We start from the raw sequence: 20,513 nt of genomic DNA on the forward strand, positions 1-20,513 counted from the left end.
CGCTTTTTGAAAGGCTGCAAAGCAGCCAATCAACAAGCGTCATACTACTTGGCCCAAGATGCCTACTATTGGCATGGCTGTGATTGGCCAGTGCACCATGTGACCCAGCCTCTATTTAAGCTGGAGTCACGTAGCGCCGCACGTCACTCTGCTATGATCAGTATAGGGAGAGGTTGCAGCTGCGACGTTAGGGCGAGATTAGGCAGATTAACTCCTCCAAAAGACTTCATTCTGTGATCGATCTGCAGCTGTGGATCATTGAAGTGCTATTATTGACTTGCTCACTTTTTTGAGGCTGCCCAGAGCGTTTTTAGATCACTTTTTTTCTGGGGTGATCGGCGGCCATTTTGTGACTTGTGGTGCGCCAGCACGAGCTATCACCAAGTGTATTTAACCATCGATAGTGTGGTTATTTTGTGCTATATCCTACATCAGCTGCAGGCTGAGCCTGTGTCACCGAAGTGCATTTAACCATCAACAGTCTGGTTATTTTTTGGCCATATACTACATCAGCTGCAGGCTGAGCCTGTGTCACCCAAGTGCATTTAACCATCAACAGTCTGATTATTTTTTGGCCATATACTACATCAGCTGCAGGCTTAGCCTGTGTCACCCAAGTGTATTTAACCATCGATAGTGTGGTTATTTTGTGCTATATCCTACATCAGCTGCAGGCTGAGCCTGTGTCACCCAAGTGCATTTAACCATCAACAGTCTGATTATTTTTTGGCCATATACTACATCTGGTGCAGGCTGAGCCTGTGTCACCGAAGTGCATTTAACCATCAACAGTGTGGTTATTTTTTGGCCATGTATTACATCAGGGGCAAGTTGAGCCTGTCACCCAGCGCCTAAAAAATAGACCTGACATTTCTATTCAACCAAATCTGTACTGTTAGCTGGTCAAGTTATTTGTAGTGACCGTAAAAGCACACTTTTTTTTCTGGGTTGAAAAAGCATTCCCAAATTTGCCATTCTCAAAATAACTAGTTTCTGGTATTTGAGGCCTACTTGAAATCTATCCCAAAAAGAAAATCTTACATTGAAGGTATTGATAGTGTCATTCAGAAAAACCTAAGACCAACGCTAGCGTGCTGATAGAAGTGTGATTCTGTGATTAAACCTATACCTGTCACACAGCGCAAAAAAAAAACAGGTCTCACATCTCTATTCAACCAAATCTGCACAGTTTTAGCTGGTCAAGTTATTTGTAGTGACCGTAAAAGCACACTTTTTGTTCTGGGTTGAAAAAGCATTCCCAAATTTGCCATTCTCAAAATAACTAGTTTCTGGTATTTGAGGCCTACTTGAAATCTATCCCAAAAAGAAAATCTTACATTGAAGGTATTGATAGTGTCATTCAGAAAAACCTAAGACACACGCTAGCGTGCTGATAGAAGTGTGATTCTGTGATTAAACCTATACCTGTCACACAGCGCAAAAAAAAAACAGGTCTCACATCTCTATTCAACCAAATCTGCACTGTTTTAGCTGGTCAAGTTATTTGTAGTGACCGTAAAAGCACACTTTTTGTTCTGGGTTGAAAAAGCATTCCCAAATTTGCCATTCTCAAAATTGTGGTGAACAGGAACAATGAGGAAAACATCTAATAAGGGATGCGGACGCGGACGTGGACATGGTCTTGGTGGTGTTAGTGGACCCTCTGGTGCTGGGAGAGGACGTGGCCGTTCTGCCACAGCCACACGTCCTAGTGAACCAACTACCTCAGGTCCCAGTAGCCAGCAGAATTTACAGCGATATTTGGTGGGGCCCAATGACGTTCTAAGGATGGTAAGGCCTGAGCAGGTACAGGCATTAGTCAATTGGGTGGCCGACAGTGGATCCAGCACGTTCACATTATCTCCCACCCAGTCTTCTGCAGAAAGCGCACAGATGGCGCATGAAAACCAAGCCCATCGGTCTGTCACATCACCCCCATGCATATCAGGGAAACTGTCTGAGCCTCAAGTTATGCAGCAGTCTCTTATGCTGTTTGAAGATTCTGCTGCCAGGGTTTCCTAAGGGCATCCACCTAGCCCTTCCCCAGGGGTGGAAGAGATAGAATGCACTAACGCACAACCACTTATTTTTCCTGATGATGAGGACATGGGAATACCACCTCAGCACGTCTCTGATGATGACGAAACACAGGTGCCAACTGCTGCGTCTTTCTGCAGTGTGCAGACTGAACAGGAGGTCAGGGATCAAGACTGGGTGGAAGACAATGCAGGGGACGATGAGGTCCTAGACCCCACAAGGAATGAAGGTCGTGCCACTGACTTTCACAGTTCGGAGGAAGAGGCAGTGGTGAGACCGAGCCAACAGCGTAGCAAAAGAGGGAGCAGTGGGCAAAATCAGAACACCCGCCGCCAAGAGACTCCGCCTGCTACTGACCGCCGCCATCTGGGACCGAGCACCCCAAAGGCAGCTTCAAGGAGTTCCCTGGCATGGCACTTCTTCAAACAATGTGCTGACGACAAGACCCGAGTGGTTTGCACGCTGTGCCATCAGAGCCTGAAGCGAGGCATTAACGTTCTGAACCTTAGCACAACCTGCATGACCAGGCACCTGCATGCAAAGCATGAACTGCAGTGGAGTAAACACCTTAAAAACAAGGAAGTCACTCAGGCTCCCCCTGCTACCTCTTCTGCCTCTTCCTCCGCCTCTGGAGGAACGTTGGCACCTGCCGCCCAGCAAACATGAGATGTACCACCAACACCACCACCTGCGTCACCAAGCATCTCAACCATGTCACACGGCAGCGTTCAGCTCTCCATCTCACAAACATTTGAAAGAAAGCGTAAATTCTCACCTAGCCACCCTCGATCCCTGGCCCTGAATGCCAGCATTTCTAAACTACTGGCCTATGAAATGCTGTCATTTAGGCTGGTGGACACACACAGCTTCAAACAGCTCATGTCGCTTGCTGTCCCACAGTATGTTGTTCCCAGCTGGCACTACTTCTCCAAGAGAGCCGTGCCTTCCCTGCACAACCAAGTGTCGGATAAAATCAAGTGTGCACTGCGCAACGCCATCTGTGGCAAGGTCCACCTAACCACAGATACGTGGACCAGTAAGCACGGCCAGGGACGCTATATCTCCCTAACTGCACACTGGGTAAATGTAATGGCGGCTGGGCCCCAGGCGGAGAGCTGTTTGGCGCACGTCCTTCCGCCGCCAAGGATCGCAGGGCAACATTCTTTGCCTCCTGTCTCCTCCTCCTCCTACTCGGCTTCCTCCTCCTCTTCTTCCACCTGCTCATCCGGTCAGCCACACACCTTCACCACCAACTTCAGCACAGCCCGGGGTAAACGTCAGCAGGCCGTTCTGAAACTCATATGTTTGGGGGACAGGCCCCACACCGCACAGGAGTTGTGGCGGGGTATAGAACAACAGACCGACGAGTGGTTGCTGCCGGTGAGCCTCAAGCCCGGCCTGGTGGTGTGCGATAATGGGCGAAATCTCGTTGCAGCTCTGGGACTAGCCGGTTTGACGCACATCCCTTGCCTGGCGCATGTGCTGAATTTGGTGGTGCAGAAGTTCATTCGCAACTACCCCGACATGTCAGAGCTGCTGCATAAAGTGCGGGCCGTCTGTTCGCGCTTCCGGCGTTCACACCCTGCCGCTGCTCGCCTGTCTGCGCTACAGCGTAACTTCGGCCTTCCCGCTCACCGCCTCATATGCGACGTGCCCACCTGGTGGAACTCCACCTTGCATATGCTGGACAGACTGTGCGAGCAGCAACAGGCCATAGTGGAGTTTCAGCTGCAGCACGCACGGGTCAGTCGCACTGTGGATCAGACCCACTTCACCACCAATGACTGGGCCTCCATGCGAGACCTGTGTGCCCTGTTGCGCTGTTTCGAGTACTCCACCAACATGGCCAGTGGCGATGACGCCGTTATCAGCGTTACAATACCACTTCTATGTCTCCTTGAGAAAACACTTAGGGCGATGATGGAAGAGGAGGTGGCCCAGGAGGAAGAGGAGGAAGAGGGGTCATTTTTAGCAATTTCAGGCCAGTCTCTTCGAAGTGACTCAGAGGGAGGTTTTTTGCAACACCAGAGGCCAGGTACAAATGTGGCCAGACAGGGCCCACTACTGGAGGACGAGGAGGACGAGGATGAGGAGGAGGTGGAGGAGGATGAGGATGAAGCATGTTCACAGCGGGGTGGCACCCAAAGCAGCTCGGGCCCATCACTGGTGCGTGGCTGGGGGGAAACACAGGACGATGACGATACGCCTCCCACAGAGGACAGCTTGTCCTTACCTCTGGGCAGCCTGGCACACATGAGCGACTACATGCTGCAGTGCCTGCGCAACGACAGCAGAGTTGCCCACATTTTAACGTGTGCGGACTACTGGGTTGCCACCCTGCTGGATCCCCGGTACAAAGACAATGTGCCCACCTTACTTCCTACACTGGAGCGTGATAGGAAGATGCGCGAGTACAAGCGCACGTTGGTAGACGCGCTACTGAGAGCATTCCCAAATGTCACAGGGGAACCAGTGGAAGCCCAAGGCGAAGGCAGAGGAGGAGCAAGAGGTCGCCAACGCAGCTGTGTCACGCCCAGCTCCTCTGAGGGCAGGGTTAGCATGGCAGAGATGTGGAAAAGTTTTGTCAACACGCCACAGCTAAGTGCACCACCACCTGATACGGAACGTGTTAGCAGGAGGCAACATTTCACTAGCATGGTGGAACAGTACCTGTGCACACCCCTCCACGTACTGACTGATGGTTCGGCCCCATTCAACTTCTGGGTCTCCAAATTGTCCACGTGGCCAGAGCTAGCCTTTTATGCCTTGGAGGTGCTGGCCTGCCCGGCGGCCAGCGTTTTGTCTGAACGTGTATTCAGCACGGCAGGGGGCGTCATTACAGACAAACGCAGCCGCCTGTCTACAGCCAATGTGGACAAGCTGACGTTCATAAAAATGAACCAGGCATGGATCCCACAGGACCTGTCCATCCCTTGTGCAGATTAGATATTAACTACCTCCCCTTAACAATATATTATTCTACTCCAGGGCACTTCCTCATTCAATACTATTTTTAATTTCATTTTACCATTATATTGCGGGGCAACCCAAAGTTGAATGAAGCTCTCCTCTGTCTGGGTGCCGGGGCCTAAATGTGTGACAGTGGCCTGTTCCAGTGGTGGGTGACGTGAAGCCTGATTCTCTGCTATGACATGAATACAGATTCTGCGCTGACATAAGGCCAGATTCTCTGTAACGGGACCGCTCTCCTCTGTCTGGGTGCCGGGGCCTAAATGTGTGACAGTGGCCTGTTCCAGTGGTGGGTGACGTGAAGCCTGATTCTCTGCTATGACATGAAAACAGATTCTGCGCTGACATAAAGCCAGATTCTCTGTTACGGGACCTCTCTCCTCTGCCTGGGTGCCTGGGCCTAAATGTGTGACAGTGGCCTGTTCCAGTGGTGGGTGACGTGAAGCCTGATTCTCTGCTATGACATGAAGACAGATTCTGCGCTGACATAAGGCCAGATTCTCTGTTACGGGACCGCTCTCTTCTGTCTGAGTGCCGGGGCCTAAATGTGTGACAGTGGCCTGTTCCAGTGGTGGGTGACGTGAAGCCTGATTCTCTGCTATGACATGAAGACAGATTCTGCGATGACATAAGGCCAGATTCTCTGTTACGGGACCTCTCTCCTCTGCCTGGGTGCCTGGGCCTAAATGTGTGACAGTGGCCTGTTTCAGTGGTGGGTGACGTGAAGCCTGATTCTCTGCTATGACATGAAGACAGATTCTGCGCTGACCAGTGGCGTACCGCCCATAGAGGCAGACCACGCCACTGCTATGGGGCCCGCGGCACTGGGGGGCCCGTAGCGCAGAGAAGGCCCCGCCCACACTATTTGGCCCCGCCCACTCATGACCTGCTGCAGCCGGCTAATTGCTTTTTTCTCCCCAGGGCCCAGCCCCAACATTAACTCATCTTTGCCTCGCCGCACCCCCCCCCCCCTCCCCTGACCTGACCTCCTCCTGACCGTCTGCCGGAATCAGGATCAAACACCAGCCTGCATGTGGCGCTCGTGCCGCTGGCCAATCAGCACAAGGCAACTCTGTTGAGGCAGCTGCTGATTGGCCAGTGGCGCAAGGGGGCGGGCGGGAGAATCGGCTCGAACTTCGCCGTCGGGCCGGCCCTTCACCAGAGACGAGTCAGTGCCTGCCCTGAGCTGAGGAGAGAGAGGGAGTCCGGAGGAAGATTCTGAACTCTGAAGCAGTGGTGAGTAGTACTGTGAGTGAGCACTGAGCAGTGCACCGGTTGTGTCCCTGGCTGACCTGAACTTGAGTCTTGAAGTAAGTCACTCGTCTCAGAATCAGTCAAGTGAAGTACCGTTCGTTCGTCCCACTCCCTGCAGCAGTGCCTGGCCCGGCCGACTAGCAATTTACCCTTTTTTTTTTTTTTTCATGAATCCATGTTTAACAGAGTACCTTTTTTCCATCTGTCTTGTTCTTTTGATTGTGAGTCCTGTCATTTCTTCAAAAAATCGATTCTTATGATATGTAAATGACGCTGTAAGGAGCCCAGAGGGGCGTTATTCTTTCTCCACGGTGCCCAGGAACGCCCCTCTGAAGTGCCGTGCCCGGCTAAATTTGAAAACTAATAACGCCTCCAAGACGTTTTGCGCGGAATTTGGGATACCGGCTAAAGGAGGATCGGGGTGTTTGCAGCAGAGCGCGGCGCTGAGGAGGGGGGTGTTGAGTACTTAGCCGCGCCTCTGGGAGGCGATTTAGATGAACTTGTCTTGGAGGCGTTATTAGTTTTCAAATTTAGCCGGGCACGGCACTTCAGAGGGGCGTTCCTGGGCACCGTGGAGAAAGAATAACGCCCCTCTGGGCTCCTTACAGCGTCATTTACATATCATAAAAATCGATTTTTTGAAGAAATGACAGGACTGACAATCAAAAGAACAAGACAGATGGAAAAAAGGTACTCTGTTAAACATGGATTCATGAAAAAAAAATTTGGGTAAATTGCTAGTGACAGATTCCCTTTAACAGGGCACCCCAAATAAGGAGACCTGCAGGCTGCAGCAGATATCCCATGTGACAGGTCACCCCCAGGAAACCCCTAGGCTCCATTCACACGTCCGCAATGTGTTTTGCGGATACACGGAGCCACGGATCCGCAAAACACGGAAAACGACAATGTGCGTTCCGCATTTTGCGGACCGTACATTGCCGGCACTAATAGAATATGCCTGTTCTTGTCCGCAATTGCGGACAAGAATAGGACATGTTCTATTTTTTGGCGGAAACGGAAGCACGGATGCGGAAGTGCGGATCCGCAAATGTGGATGCGGACAGCACATTCCGGCCCCATTGAAAATGAATAGGTCTGCACCCGTTAAGCAAAATTGCGGAACGGATGCGGATCCATTTTGCGGATGTGTGAATGGACCCTAACAGTTTCTGTAGGTCATGTATAAATTTATTTAATGGGGGTGTGGCACGGGAGGAGCCAGGTCAGGAAGTGGGAGGGGCCATGGTGGGTAGTGGGCGGGGTTAAGGGGCCCAATTCAGATTTTTGCTATGGGGCCCAGTGATTTCTATGTACGTGTCTGGCGCTGACATAAGGCCAGATTCTCTGTTACGGGACCGCTCTCCTCTGTCTGGGTGCCGGGGCCTAAATGTGTGACAGTGGCCTGTTCCAGTGGTGGGTGACGTGAAGCCTGATTCTCTGCTATGACATGAAGACAGATTCTGCGCTGACATAAGGCCAGATTCTCTGTTACGGGACCGCTCTCCTCTGTCTGGGTGCCGGGGCCTAAATGTGTGACAGTGGCCTGTTCCAGTGGTGGGTGACGTGAAGCCGGATTCTCTGCTATGACATGAAGACAGATTCTGCGCTGACATAAGGCCAGATTCTCTGTTACGGGACCTCTCTCCTCTGCCTGGGTGCCTGGGCCTAAATGTGTGACAGTGGCCTGTTCCAGTGGTGGGTGACGTGAAGCCTGATTCTCTGCTATGACATGAAGACAGATTCTGCGCTGACATAAGGCCAGATTCTCTGTTACGGGACCGCTCTCCTCTGTCTGGGTGCCGGGGCCTAAATGTGTGACAGTGGCCTGTTCCAGTGGTGGGTGACGTGAAGCCTGATTCTCTGCTATGACATGAAGACAGATTCTGCGCTGACATAAGGCCAGATTCTCTGTTACGGGACCTCTCTCCTCTGCCTGGGTGCCTGGGCGTAAATGTGTGACAGTGGCCTGTTCCAGTGGTGGGTGATGTGAAGCCTGATTCTCTGCTATGACATGAAGACAGATTCTGCGCTGACATAAGGCCAGATTCTCTGTTACGGGACCTCTCTCCTCTGTCTGGGTGCCAGGGCCTAAATGTGTGACAGTGGCCTGTTCCAGTGGTGGGTGACGTGAAGCCTGATTCTCTGCTATGACATGAAGACAGATTCTGTGCTGACATAAGGCCAGATTCTCTGTTACGGGACCGCTCTCCTCTGTCTGGGTGCCGGGGCCTAAATGTGTGACAGTGGCCTGTTCCAGTGGTGGGTGACGTGAAGCCTGATTCTCTGCTATGACATGAAGACAGATTCTGCGCTGAAATAAGGCCAGATTCTCTGTTACGGGACCTCTCCTCTGCCTGGGTGCCTGGGCCTAAATGTGTGACAGTGGCCTGTTCCAGTGGTGGGTGACGTGAAGCCTGATTCTCTGCTATGACATGAAGACTGATTCTGCGCTGACATGAAGCCAGATTCTCTGCTATGGCATGAAGAGACTGATTCTCTGCTGACATGAAGCCAGATTCTTTGCTATGGCATGAAGAGACTGATTCTCTGCTGATGTGAAGCCAGATTCTCTGCTATGGGACCTCTGTCCAATTGATATTGGTTCATTTTTATTTTTTTTATTTTTATTTTAATTCATTTCCCTATCCACATTTGTTTGCAGGGGATTTACCTACATGTTGCTGCCTTTTGCAGCCCTCTAGCTCTTTCCTGGGCTGTTTTACAGCCTTTTTAGTGCCCAAAAGTTCGGGTCCCCATTGACTTCAATGGGGTTCGGGTTCGGGACGAAGTTCGGATCGGGTTCGGATCCCGAACCCGAACATTTCCGGGAAGTTCGGCCGAACTTCTCGAACCCGAACATCCAGGTGTTCGCTCAACTCTAGTGTTGAGTCAATCGAGCTTCAGATCATAGATCCGAAGTCTATTCGTTCAAACATTCATTTGAATGCTGTACGGCGATCCGTCTCCGTACAGCATTCACATGTATGTGCTCTGACAAAGGAAATTTGTTATTCCCAAAGTCTCGCTGGACTTTGGTGAATACCTTTGGGATTTGATTTAAAAGTTAAAACTATTTTAAATCATGGACCGAAGTCAGCTTTGGTTCTAAGGTACCAGTCGCTGCTGAAACCAACTTCAGGTCCATGATTTAAAATGGTTTAAAAATCAATGGCCGAAGTTATTCACCAAAGTCTTGCGAGTCTTCGGGAATAACTCACTTCCCTTGGCGTGGCCCATACATTTTAATGTCGTACAGCATTAAAAGAAGTTTGGAGTGAATCAACTTTGGATCTAGGATCAAAGGAAAACAAAACTATATTATAAAATGGATCCCCTCGGTTTTTGGGCCCCAGCTGCTATGCCTGTTACCCCGGTAGTGCTGCCCACGGTGGCATTGTTTAAGTACAGTATGCAGTTTTCATTAATACGTAAAAAGTATAACTGCACTTTCAGATTTTTTAAAAAAATATTATGAAGACAGATCAGAAGTTTTTTGGATGAAGGTCTGGATGCTAAGAACCCTGCAATGTCTGTCCTCATCTCTCCTTCCTGGCTGAAGATGAAATTCTATAAACCTGTCCTCAGCTAGTGAGAGACAGTGCTCGACTGAGCGCTTCAGTCTTTTCATTTTTTTTTATATTTTTATTTTTTATTTTTTTGGGGGCCGGGGGTGCATTTTAGCACACAGATCCCATTGATCAAAACTTCTGACATGATTATATGACATGCCAAGAGTTTTGTGCGAATGATATACTTAAACAAAGTTTCTAAAATGAACTAAAAATAAAAGATTCCCGAAAGAAGTAGAGCCGAGTACATAAATAGAAATATAGACTACTTGGAGGAGCACCTTGGACCTACATGGGTAACTGAGATTATTGTACTAGTCCTAATGCATCTTGCAAACTTAGGCTACTTTTACACTTGCGTTTTTCTTTTCCGGCATAGAGTTCCGTCCTAGGTGCTCTATACCAGAAAATAACTGATCAGGTATATCGCCATGCATTCTGAATGGAGAGCAATCCGTTCAGGATGCATCAGGATGTCTTCAATTCAGTCTTTTTGACTGATCAGGATGGAGATAAAACCGTAGCATGCTGCGGTTTTATCGCCGGCCAAAAAATCTGAACACTTTTTCCCATAGGAATGCATTAGTTCAAAATACCGGAATGCCGGATCCGTCCTTCCAGTCTACGCATGCGCAGACCGGGAAAAAAATTGTGAAAAAAATAAATGCCGGATCGTTTTTCCAGATAACACCGGAAAGGCGGATCCGGCATTTTAATGCATTTTTAAGACGGATCAGGATCCTGATCAGTCTTAAAATGCCATCAGATGGCATACGTTTTAACGGATCTGCCTGCCGGATTCCTCTGCCGCAAGTGTGAAAGTACCCTTAGGGGTCATTTATTAAGACCTGCATTTTAGACACCGGTATTAATAAGCCCCTGCGCTGGTGCCAGCCTCTACATAACTTTGGTGCATGCCCCTGCCTGTGGCCCTTCCTATTCCCTGCCCACGCCACATCCACTTTTTTTTAGTCTTGGCGTGAACGGGAAAAAGTTGCAGATGCAGATAAACTTTGAGCCGCCATCTGCGCCAGAAATATGCCTAATATAGGCAAAATTATTTTTGTAAATGACCTCCTTAATGTTTGTACTTAGTAATGAAATAAGCAGTGGGTACATATCAAGAGCACTTACTACAACAGAAGGAGAAATGAGGGCAACACTCAAATGGATGCAAAAACTTTTTTACTGTACATACTGTATTTTGTGCCTATCATTCATATGTGTAGCATGTTACCTTTATTCTGCAGATCATTATGTTTATGGCGATACCAAATACGTATAGTTTTTTTTTTTTTTGTTCTACTATTTTTGGACAAAAATGTAAAAAAATTGTTTTTGTGATTCCATATTTATAACCTTAGTAAATTTTTTCCTCAGCGTTGCTGTGTGAGGGCTTATTAAGGGATCAATTTAAAGTCTTTATGAACAAATAGGGCAATTCTAACGTTTTTTATTTTATTTTTACAGCGTTCACCATAGGGGCTAAATAAGGTGAAAATGTTATAGTTCAGTCACAATATGAATTATATTTGCACTTTATCTTGCAGTGATTTTTTTGCCCACTTAGATTCTTTTGTATCCGTTGACAGGTCTACATCTTGCCTGAGACATTTTTTGATAATTGGAGAAAATAGTATAGCATTAAGGCTACATGCACACAACAGGTTTTTTTTGCGGTCCGCAAATAGCGGATCCGTGTTCCTGTTTTTTTTTACATCCACATCCGTTCCGTTTGTCCGCAAATTTTGTAGGTTGTGTTTCCGTGTGTCTTCAGCTTTTTTTTGCGGTCCGCAAAAAAAACCCTGAAGGCTGTAATTCTTGAAATTTAATATATACAGGTTTCCCAGCAACAATCCGCAAAAAAAAAACATATGCGGATGACATACGGATGGCTTCCGTTGGTCATGCACATTTTTTGCGGACCCATTGACTTCAATGGGTCCGCAAAATGTTTATTGCGGACAAGAATAGGACATGCAATACTTTTTTTTGCGGACGGGAAACACGGACAGCGGACGCGGAAAAAAAATTACTACATCACAAATTTAACGGCTCCATAGAAATGCATGGGTAACCATCCGATCAGCCAAAAAAACGGAACGGACACAGAGAAAAACAACAATATTTTTGACACCACATAATTTTTTACAGATGCATTTTTTCTCCCCACCTCAAACTTTCCTTTGGTATCGTAGACTAGTTGTGGGTGTAATTAAATACCCCTATCTTTTATTAGAGCTTAACTCCCACAAAACATTTCAAAAAATATAAAAAATGAAGAAGCTTTAAATTTATATTCTCATTGGCAGGTTGCACTAACAGATCAACTTGCTCTTCCTGGAGCTTTACCTTCCCTAGAACCATCACGGCTTTGGACAGTTCCTGTGTGGAGATACCCTGCACATTAACCCACCCAGCTAATGACATGGATTTTAACTTGGTGTGGTTCTTAAGAATGCCGTCGGGAGACGTCAAAGTTTACGACAACAAGACTCGTCATAATGTAGACAGGAAGTACGTAAGACAAACATCTCTGCTCCGGATGAGGAGAAGCAGCTGCGCATTGAAGATCAATAATATCAAAAAAGATGGACAATATTATCCAGGAATAAACCAGATAATCAATGCCTACAACCTTGATGGAAGAGTCTGTACAGTGACCGTCTCAGGTAGGGTGTGTAACATTTGGAATAGGGCGTAGGATAAAGTTCACGCTCAGGGATAGAAGTTGATAGTAAACTAAACCATTAATTATAGGCTGGTAAGTCTAACAACACTTGTTGGTAAACTCAAGGTTTACTAAGAGATGCCATTCTGGAGTATCGCAATGATATAAGTGTACAACGCTGTTTCAGCACGGGTTTATGAGGGATCGGTCCTCTCAAACTAATCTAATCGAATCCTAATATAATTATAAGGAGCTGAGTTCTAGACTTGATTAGGGTGAGTCAATGGATGTCATTTATCTTGACATCTCCAAAGCATTTGGTACAGTGTGAATGCTTAATCTGGGGCGTAGGAAGGGAATACGTGTAACTTGGTAAGTAACTGTGACATGATTGGGTCACTATTACTATTAGGCCTTAATCTCAATAATGTAACACCAGCAGATGTACCCACCGTCATCCCCATGCTCCTGGTACATCTGTTGTAATGCTTATCTGGCCCCCTGATCCGATCTGCCCTTAATCTGGGCTAATGGAATCTCTCTGCTCCTTCTCAGCAGGTGATGCCACCAGATTAGTTCTGCTGCATGCACTTAGGTGCCAGGGTGCCTCTGGCTCTTAAATGCCCAGCATCGGTGTCATAGTCTGCCAGACAGGGGCGTAGCTATAGGGGGTGCAGAGGTATCAGTCACTACCGGGCCCAGGAGCCTGAGAGGGCCCAAAGACCATTGTGACTCATAAGAAGTTACGGGTGACGTTTCAATTTTTGCTTCAGGCAGCAGGAAATCTATGTGCTCTCCAGACCCTTGTCACAAAGCACTGAGGGAAGGGGGGCCTGAGCTGAACTCTTGCACCTTGGCCCATGAGCCTTTAGCTACATCCCTGTTGCGAGCCTATGGCTAGCCTTCCCAGGGATTTTTTAAAGGGAGTCTTTCACCAAATATGACCATTATAGACCACTCAGATCAGGTTCTCCATTACTTATGGTACCTTTCATATTACAGTCCATCGCCAATTTGCTCCAAAAAACACTTTTATACCATATAGTAATTAGGTTCTGAAGGTGCCCAGGGGCGGCGTTTATGCGGCAGGTGCCCAGGCCCCTCGGCGCTTTGCTTACCAAACCCCTCCTCTTTCACCCCTCTGGCCTGCCCTTGTTTAATCTGATTACCTCCTCCTCTCTGTCTGAAATCCTGTGTCCTCGCCGCTCCACACATTCCCGGCGCGTGCGCACTGCATTGCCCGTTATGGGCAGAGGAACAGGGACTTTCAATGGGCATGCGCCAGCCTGCGCAACTCGATCCAGCCAGCGGAGGCAGACTGTGCAAAGGTACCTGAGCAATAAGCATTCTAGCTTGGTAATTCCTGCAAAGGTGTGCTGATTTGCACTAAATTTTGATGACACTTTTCTTTCTCTTATCTCAGTTAGGGACCGTTATGGATTCCATTATGGCTTTCCATTATAACATGGTTATAATGGAAAATAACGTTGACAGAACGTCCAGCATAATGGAAACCAGACGGATCCGTTATGATTGCCCATATACTTCTATTATGACGGATCAAAACAGAATACCTCTAAAGGTTTCCGTTTTGATTTCCGTCTTATGGATAACGTTATTTTCCGTTATAACCATGTTATAACGGAAAGCCAAAACGGAATACATAACGGTGATGTGAATAAGCCTTTAAGTATACAATGTAGTTGGTGGTAAGTGAATGTTCGGGTAAATACTGTACTTTATAATAGAATATAAATATAAGATGCACTTAAATACCTAGGGGTGCATATAATAACCACGATCTATGTAGAGCTATTAACGATTTATTGATGTTGTTGGTAAAAAGATTTTTTTATTAACCTTCCCGACCTATGATGTACTACTACGTCATGGGAACCACTGTATTCCCACAATTTGACGTAATAGTACGTCATAGTGATTGCGCGGGCACCGGAACGGTGCGCGTGCAATCAATGCAGGGGCCCGGCAGTCCGTGGTAGCTGGGCCCCTGCTGTATCCGCCGGCATCGCTGTAAAAGCAGATGCCGGCGGATTAACCCCTTCTATGCCGTGGTCCGCTCGGGTGAGTGATCGCATCGAGTCCCAGCGCTGCTGTGGCGGGGACCCGATGCGTCACAAGGCAGTCCGATGCCGTGCAGAGGCTGCCCAATGCCTTCTACGGGTGCCGAGGAGATCCAGCCTCAGGCCCGTCTCCTAGGAAACCTGTTAGTGCATGACTCAGTGTCATACACTAACAGGCAATGCATTACAATACAGATATAGTTGTAATGCATTGCAGAGGGGATCAGACCCCCAAAAGTGAACATCATAAATAAAGTAAAGAAAAAAAAAGTTAAAAAAGTGTTTTTAATTAAATTAATAAAGTAATACAATTAATAAAGTCAAAAAGAAAAAAAAAACACCCCTTTCCATTTATTTTATAATAAAAAACTGAAAAAAAAAAACAAAACACACAGATATTAGGTATCGCCGCGTCCATAATAACTGGCTCTATAAATATATCACATGATCCACCCTGTCAAATAAACATCATATTGACAATTACCCCAAAAATGTAAAAAACTATAGCTCTCAGAACATGGAGACACTAAAACATAATTTTTTTTGTTTCAAAACTGCTATTATTGTGCTAAAGTGAAATACATTAAAAAATATATACATACATATTAGGTATCGTCACGTCCGTAACAACCAGCTCTATAAAACTATTGCATGACCTAGCCCCTCAGATGAACACCGTAAAAGAAAAAAAAAAAAAGCTATTTTTGTCACATTACATCACAAAAATTGCAACAGCAAGTGATCAAAAAGGCGTGTGATCAAAAAGGCGTATGCCCCCCAAAATAGTACCAATCAGACTGCCACCTCATCCCGCAAAAAATGAGACCCTACCTAAGAGAATCGGTCAAAAAATAAAAAAGCTATCACTCTCAGACAATGGAGACACTAAAATATCATTATTTCAGTTAAAAAAATGCTATTATTGTGTAAAACTTGAATAAATAAGAAAAAGTTGAGTATTTAGGTGTAACGGCATACAAGGGAATGCTCCAAACTCCGAATGGAACCTCACGAATAGCTGCTAGCAGACGAATAGGAAAACGCACCCAAGCGGCTTACACTCCTAGCAATCAGTCTCTAACAGCATACAGTGAATCCCCCCAAGAACGAGACGAGGATCCGTGTTGAGGGTCAAGCAGTGGACAAACAGAGCTGTGTGTTTTTTGTTCTTATATAACATTGTTACACATTAGTACCACCCACAGGGTTTTGTAAAACAACCAATAAACACGTACAATACAGTAAAACACTCCCATACAAAATCCTCCCCTCTGCCTGTGATACAATTACCTTACACAATGGGTTGATGTAATTATCACAGGCAGGAGAATACATAGTTTTTAAACAATGTCTTCTGTCCTGGAGACAACCGAGGAGTAATTCAATTATCTCCCAGTACAAAGGAAAATCGCCAATACACACGTGCGGACAATAGGACAGACATCACTATTCAAATATACAATGTCACAACCATTACAGTAAACACAGACATTTAACATATCCCAAAATGGCACGGATTACACCAGGGGTTCAAAAGTTAGTAAAAGTCCTTTGTGAACAAAGGAAGCATGGCTTTTCTGCCCAAAACCAGTTTTTACAGAGTTAGGCTGTGCGAGATAATTGGCTTAACTGGGTGTGGTAAGCCAACTAGGTACAGCAAATACCTCTATTCACAACAACAAAACTACACAAAAATACATAACTCCTATCAAACTGAACAGAACCCCCCCATTCAACTTATCCCCAGATGGCTTGGATCTGAGCGCTCAATATATCCAAACAGCGCTCAGATGCCACAAACACAGTCAAATCGCCATGGGGTTTAAGTTTAGCATGGGCTGATGAGAGGGCCCATAATCCTGGGGCAAGAGGCTGCCAACCAGGTTCTCCACCACCCAGTGGCGAGGTTGGTTTCGCCACATTAGGTATTGCCACGTCCATAACGATCTGCTCTATAAAAAAAGTCACAGTCCCTCAGGTAAACGCTGTAATAATAAAAAATAAAAACGGTGCCATAACATCAATTTTTTGGTTACATTGCCTCACAAAAAACGTAATATAGAGCAATAAAAAATCATATGTGCCCCAAAATAGTACCAATAAAACTGGCACCTTATCCCGTAGTTTCCAAAATGTTGTCACTTTTTTGAGTTTCTACTGTAGGGGGGCATCAGGGGGGCTTCAAATAGGACAAGACATGTAAAAACCAGTTCAGCTAAATCTGCCTTCCAAAAACCATATGGCGTTCCTTTCCTACTGCACCCTGCCGTGTGCCCGTACAGCAGTTTACAATCACATGTGAGGTGTTTCTGTAAACCGCAGAATCAGGGTAATAGAAATTGAGTTTTATTTGTCTTTTAACCCTTGCTTTGCTACTGAAAAAAAAAATATTAAAATGTAAAATCTGCCAAAAAAGTGAAATTCTGAAATTTTATCTCCATTTTCCATTAATTCTTGCGGAACACCTAAAGGGTTAACAAAGTTAGTAAAATCCGTTTTTTATACCTTGAGGGTATAGTTTCTAAAATGGGGTCATTTTTGGGTGGTTTCTATTATGTAAGCCTCACAAAGTGATTTCAGACCTGAACTGGTCCTTAAAAAGTGGATTTTGGAAATTTTCCAAAAAACTTCAAGATTTGCTTCCAAACTTCTAAGCCTTCTAACGTCCCCAAAAAATCAAAAAATCAAATGTGATTTTCAAAATGATCCAAACATGAGTTAGACATATGGGGAATGTAAAGTAATTACTATTTTTGGAGGTATTACTATTATAAAAGTAGATAAATAAAAATTTGCAAATTTGCTAATTTTTCCAAATTGTTGGTAAATTTGGTATTTTTTTAGGAATAAAAATGTTTTTTTTTACTCATTTCTAACACTGTCATGAAGTATGATATGTGACGAGAAAACAATCTCAGAATGGCCTGTATAGGTAAAAGCGTTTTAAAGTTATTACCACATACAGTGACACATGTCAGATTTGCAAAAAATGGCCTGGGCAGGAAGGTGAAAACAAGCCTGGGGTTGAAGGGGTCAATGTAGGAAATAGATAGACAAATATTAAAATTGCTGAAAAGGTTAAAAGGTAGTGGTGTAGTTGATCAACTAAAATAAGGAGGTATATGAGATATTCGAGGGATTAAAAATGGTGGAAAGAAGATTGATAATGGATAGAAAATAATAATAATGAAAAAATAAATAATAATATTAATAAAATCACAATATTGTCCACTGTATAATCCAAGGAATATTTCCTATTAATGTCCAGTAGGGGGAGCAATCACATCAAAAATTGTTAGTGGTCCAGGTTCATTCCGGATGGTAAAAGATGTAATGCTTGATTATATGAATCTCCCCTGTAGTGTGTAGGTAACTCTGTGTCTAATTAATACACCAGAGAGCCTAGTTCTGGGTTTAAGTATTCCCTTTTGACTGGATAATATTTATATATGTCTCTCTAAAATAGAGAGGAGGGAAAAAAATGTTCCAATATAGTTTGTGGTAATAACACATTAAATGCGCACTTACCCTATGATTGATTTAGGGTATTTGTTGCGCGATCTTGTATGCGTCAGTAGTATGTTGTTCACTGTCGTGAATAATATGCCGCTTCAAGGAAAAAACACATATAGTATAACAGATCAGAACGGGTGCCTTGTACAAGTTGCAGGCCGTTCTTTACATTACCCGTCCTGATGGGATGATGGAATGCTTGCCGGACGGGCTCTACCTGCCCTTTGTGTGGCATCCCACGTGGGTGGGAGTGGTTGGCGGGCTTTTAGAATTTCAAAAGGAACAAGTCGCGATGCAGGTCTTCGGGTGGTGCTTGTCTTGGGGAGACCGGCACTACCTTTTCGGTCTAGTTCCCAGGTTCGTTCAGTGCTATGGATGATTGTAATACTGCAGGGTAACCATATTTTTAAAATACTGTACTTTGTTCATTATGTTTCATTTGCTCTGTATTTTACATTAGGCTGAGTTGTGATACCGCACACAACTGCTTTAGGAAGAATGAGGGAATGTTTTTCAAATCTTGTAAGCAGGTAATTGTGGTCTTCAGGGCTTGATTTAATTTTATTACCTTTCCAAAATTGACTTTCTTATTACTTTAAGAGGTTGTTCACCCTGGGGTCATTTTCTACAGACCCCCAACCATGTCTGGACCTGCGTTGGTAATCATACTTACAGTACCTGCTCCCTGATGCTGGGTCCTGTCTCCATCGTAGCTCCACTGACTCTGCAGGTCCTGGGTCCAATGTCTGGCTGCAGCAGTGACACGTCACCAAGGTCACAGGGTCATGTGATGCATTGACACATCACTGCAGCAACCAGTCACGTGACCCTCATTAAAATGGATGTTGAGGTGGGTAGACCAAGGATCTGCAGAACTGACAGGGCAGTAATTAGGGCAGGGCAGAGATTAGGTAACTATGATTACTATTGTGGATCCAGCGACATTGGGAAGGGGGAAGGTCTGTAGAATAGGTCCCCAGAGGTGAACGACTCATTTAATCCTTTTAAGGGTTTAACAACCAATATCAGAGGTTTCTCATACTTATGTGCATTAGAAATCCTGAATGTGATATACAATTCATGTCAAGCTGTGAGAATGTACTTCAACTCTTGATGCACAAAAACATTATGGGCATCAAGACAAGAATTTACCCCAAATAGATATTTTTTTTTAAATGTATATATTTTATCCCTCTCTCTCTTTAGAGTTTCCACAGAAGCTAGAAATAACAGGGACTGAGAACCTTAAAGAATCCATAGCTGTCAATATCTCATGTGCTATAAATCATACTTGTGGCTCAAGCCCTCCAGAGCTCCAATGGAATATCGAAAATGACAATGCCAATGTCCGCAATGTGAACAGAACTCGAGGTACCTGGACAGTCATATCTGAAATAAGCTATCTGCCTTCCTCCAAGGACAATAACAGTCCCCTGGAATGCAAAGCTACTTTCCCAAATGGTGTCACATCTGTTCAAACAGAGACCCTGCTTGTTGAAGGTAGGTGACCTCTTGTTTATTGTTCTAACACGATGAATGCCTACAGTAAACTTTAGGCTACTTTCACACTAGCGTTAATATTTTCCAGTATTGAGATCCGTCATAGGGTCTCAATACCGGAAAAAAAACGCTTCTGTTTTGTCCCCATTCATTGTCAATAGGGACAAAACGTAACTGAACAGAACGGAGAGCTCCAAAATGCATTCCGTTCCGTTCTCATACTGGAAAGCATGCTGCAGTTTGAATTCCGTCCTGGTATGCGGACACAATAGAAAACTGATCCATCCCCCATTGACTTTCAAAAGAGTTCATGATGGATCTTTCTTGGCTATGTTAAAGATAATACAACCGTATCAGTTCATAACGGATGCAGACGGTTGTATTATCAGTAACGGAAGCGTTTTTGCTGAGCTCTGCCGGATCCAGCATTAACGCTAGTGTGAAAGTAGCCTTAGTTAAAAGAGGATCTCAGTGACTTCAACAGTGAGGTCTGTAGTTAGTATTTGACATCAATGTTAGATAGGTTGAGTCTGATCCCAAGGAATGGGACCAAACTTCGATACTAGCACAGCTACTCATTAGAATGATCAGAGTTCAATTATATGGAGGGCACAAGGGACATGCCATGGGGGCTTCAACATCTTCAGGACCTAAGGGGACTTCCACAACCCTAAGAGTGTAAAATTTCTATTAATTACATCATATGTATGCAATATTGGTTGGTCATGTATCCCGCATCTCTCCTGAGCTGTGGGAAGTTCCGCATTTGGATGTCTCCAACTCCTTTCTCCTACTTATGCTGGTATGCACTCCCATAGCATCTCCCTATGGGAGGGTGCCCAAGAAGTAAGGGTCTTAGCTTGTCTAGCTCCTGTGAAGGTATGCCACTACTGTGTGTTCTGACCTCCCATACCT

General features: G+C 45.4%; 1 protein-coding gene across 1 annotated transcript in view; it reads left to right on the forward strand.

The window, feature by feature from the left end:
- LOC120992239 (sialic acid-binding Ig-like lectin 12) overlaps positions 1 to 20,513 on the forward strand; it is a 48,351-nt gene that overhangs the window by 9,460 nt on the left and 18,378 nt on the right. The window contains exons 4-5 of the mRNA XM_040421097.1: positions 12,146 to 12,505; positions 19,305 to 19,598. Of these exons, the coding sequence (XP_040277031.1) occupies positions 12,146 to 12,505; positions 19,305 to 19,598 (654 nt within the window). The remainder of the gene's footprint in view (positions 1 to 12,145; positions 12,506 to 19,304; positions 19,599 to 20,513) is intronic.

Source organism: Bufo bufo, chromosome 1 (genome assembly GCF_905171765.1).
Source record: "Bufo bufo chromosome 1, aBufBuf1.1, whole genome shotgun sequence".
Taxonomy (NCBI): Eukaryota; Metazoa; Chordata; class Amphibia; order Anura; family Bufonidae; genus Bufo; species Bufo bufo.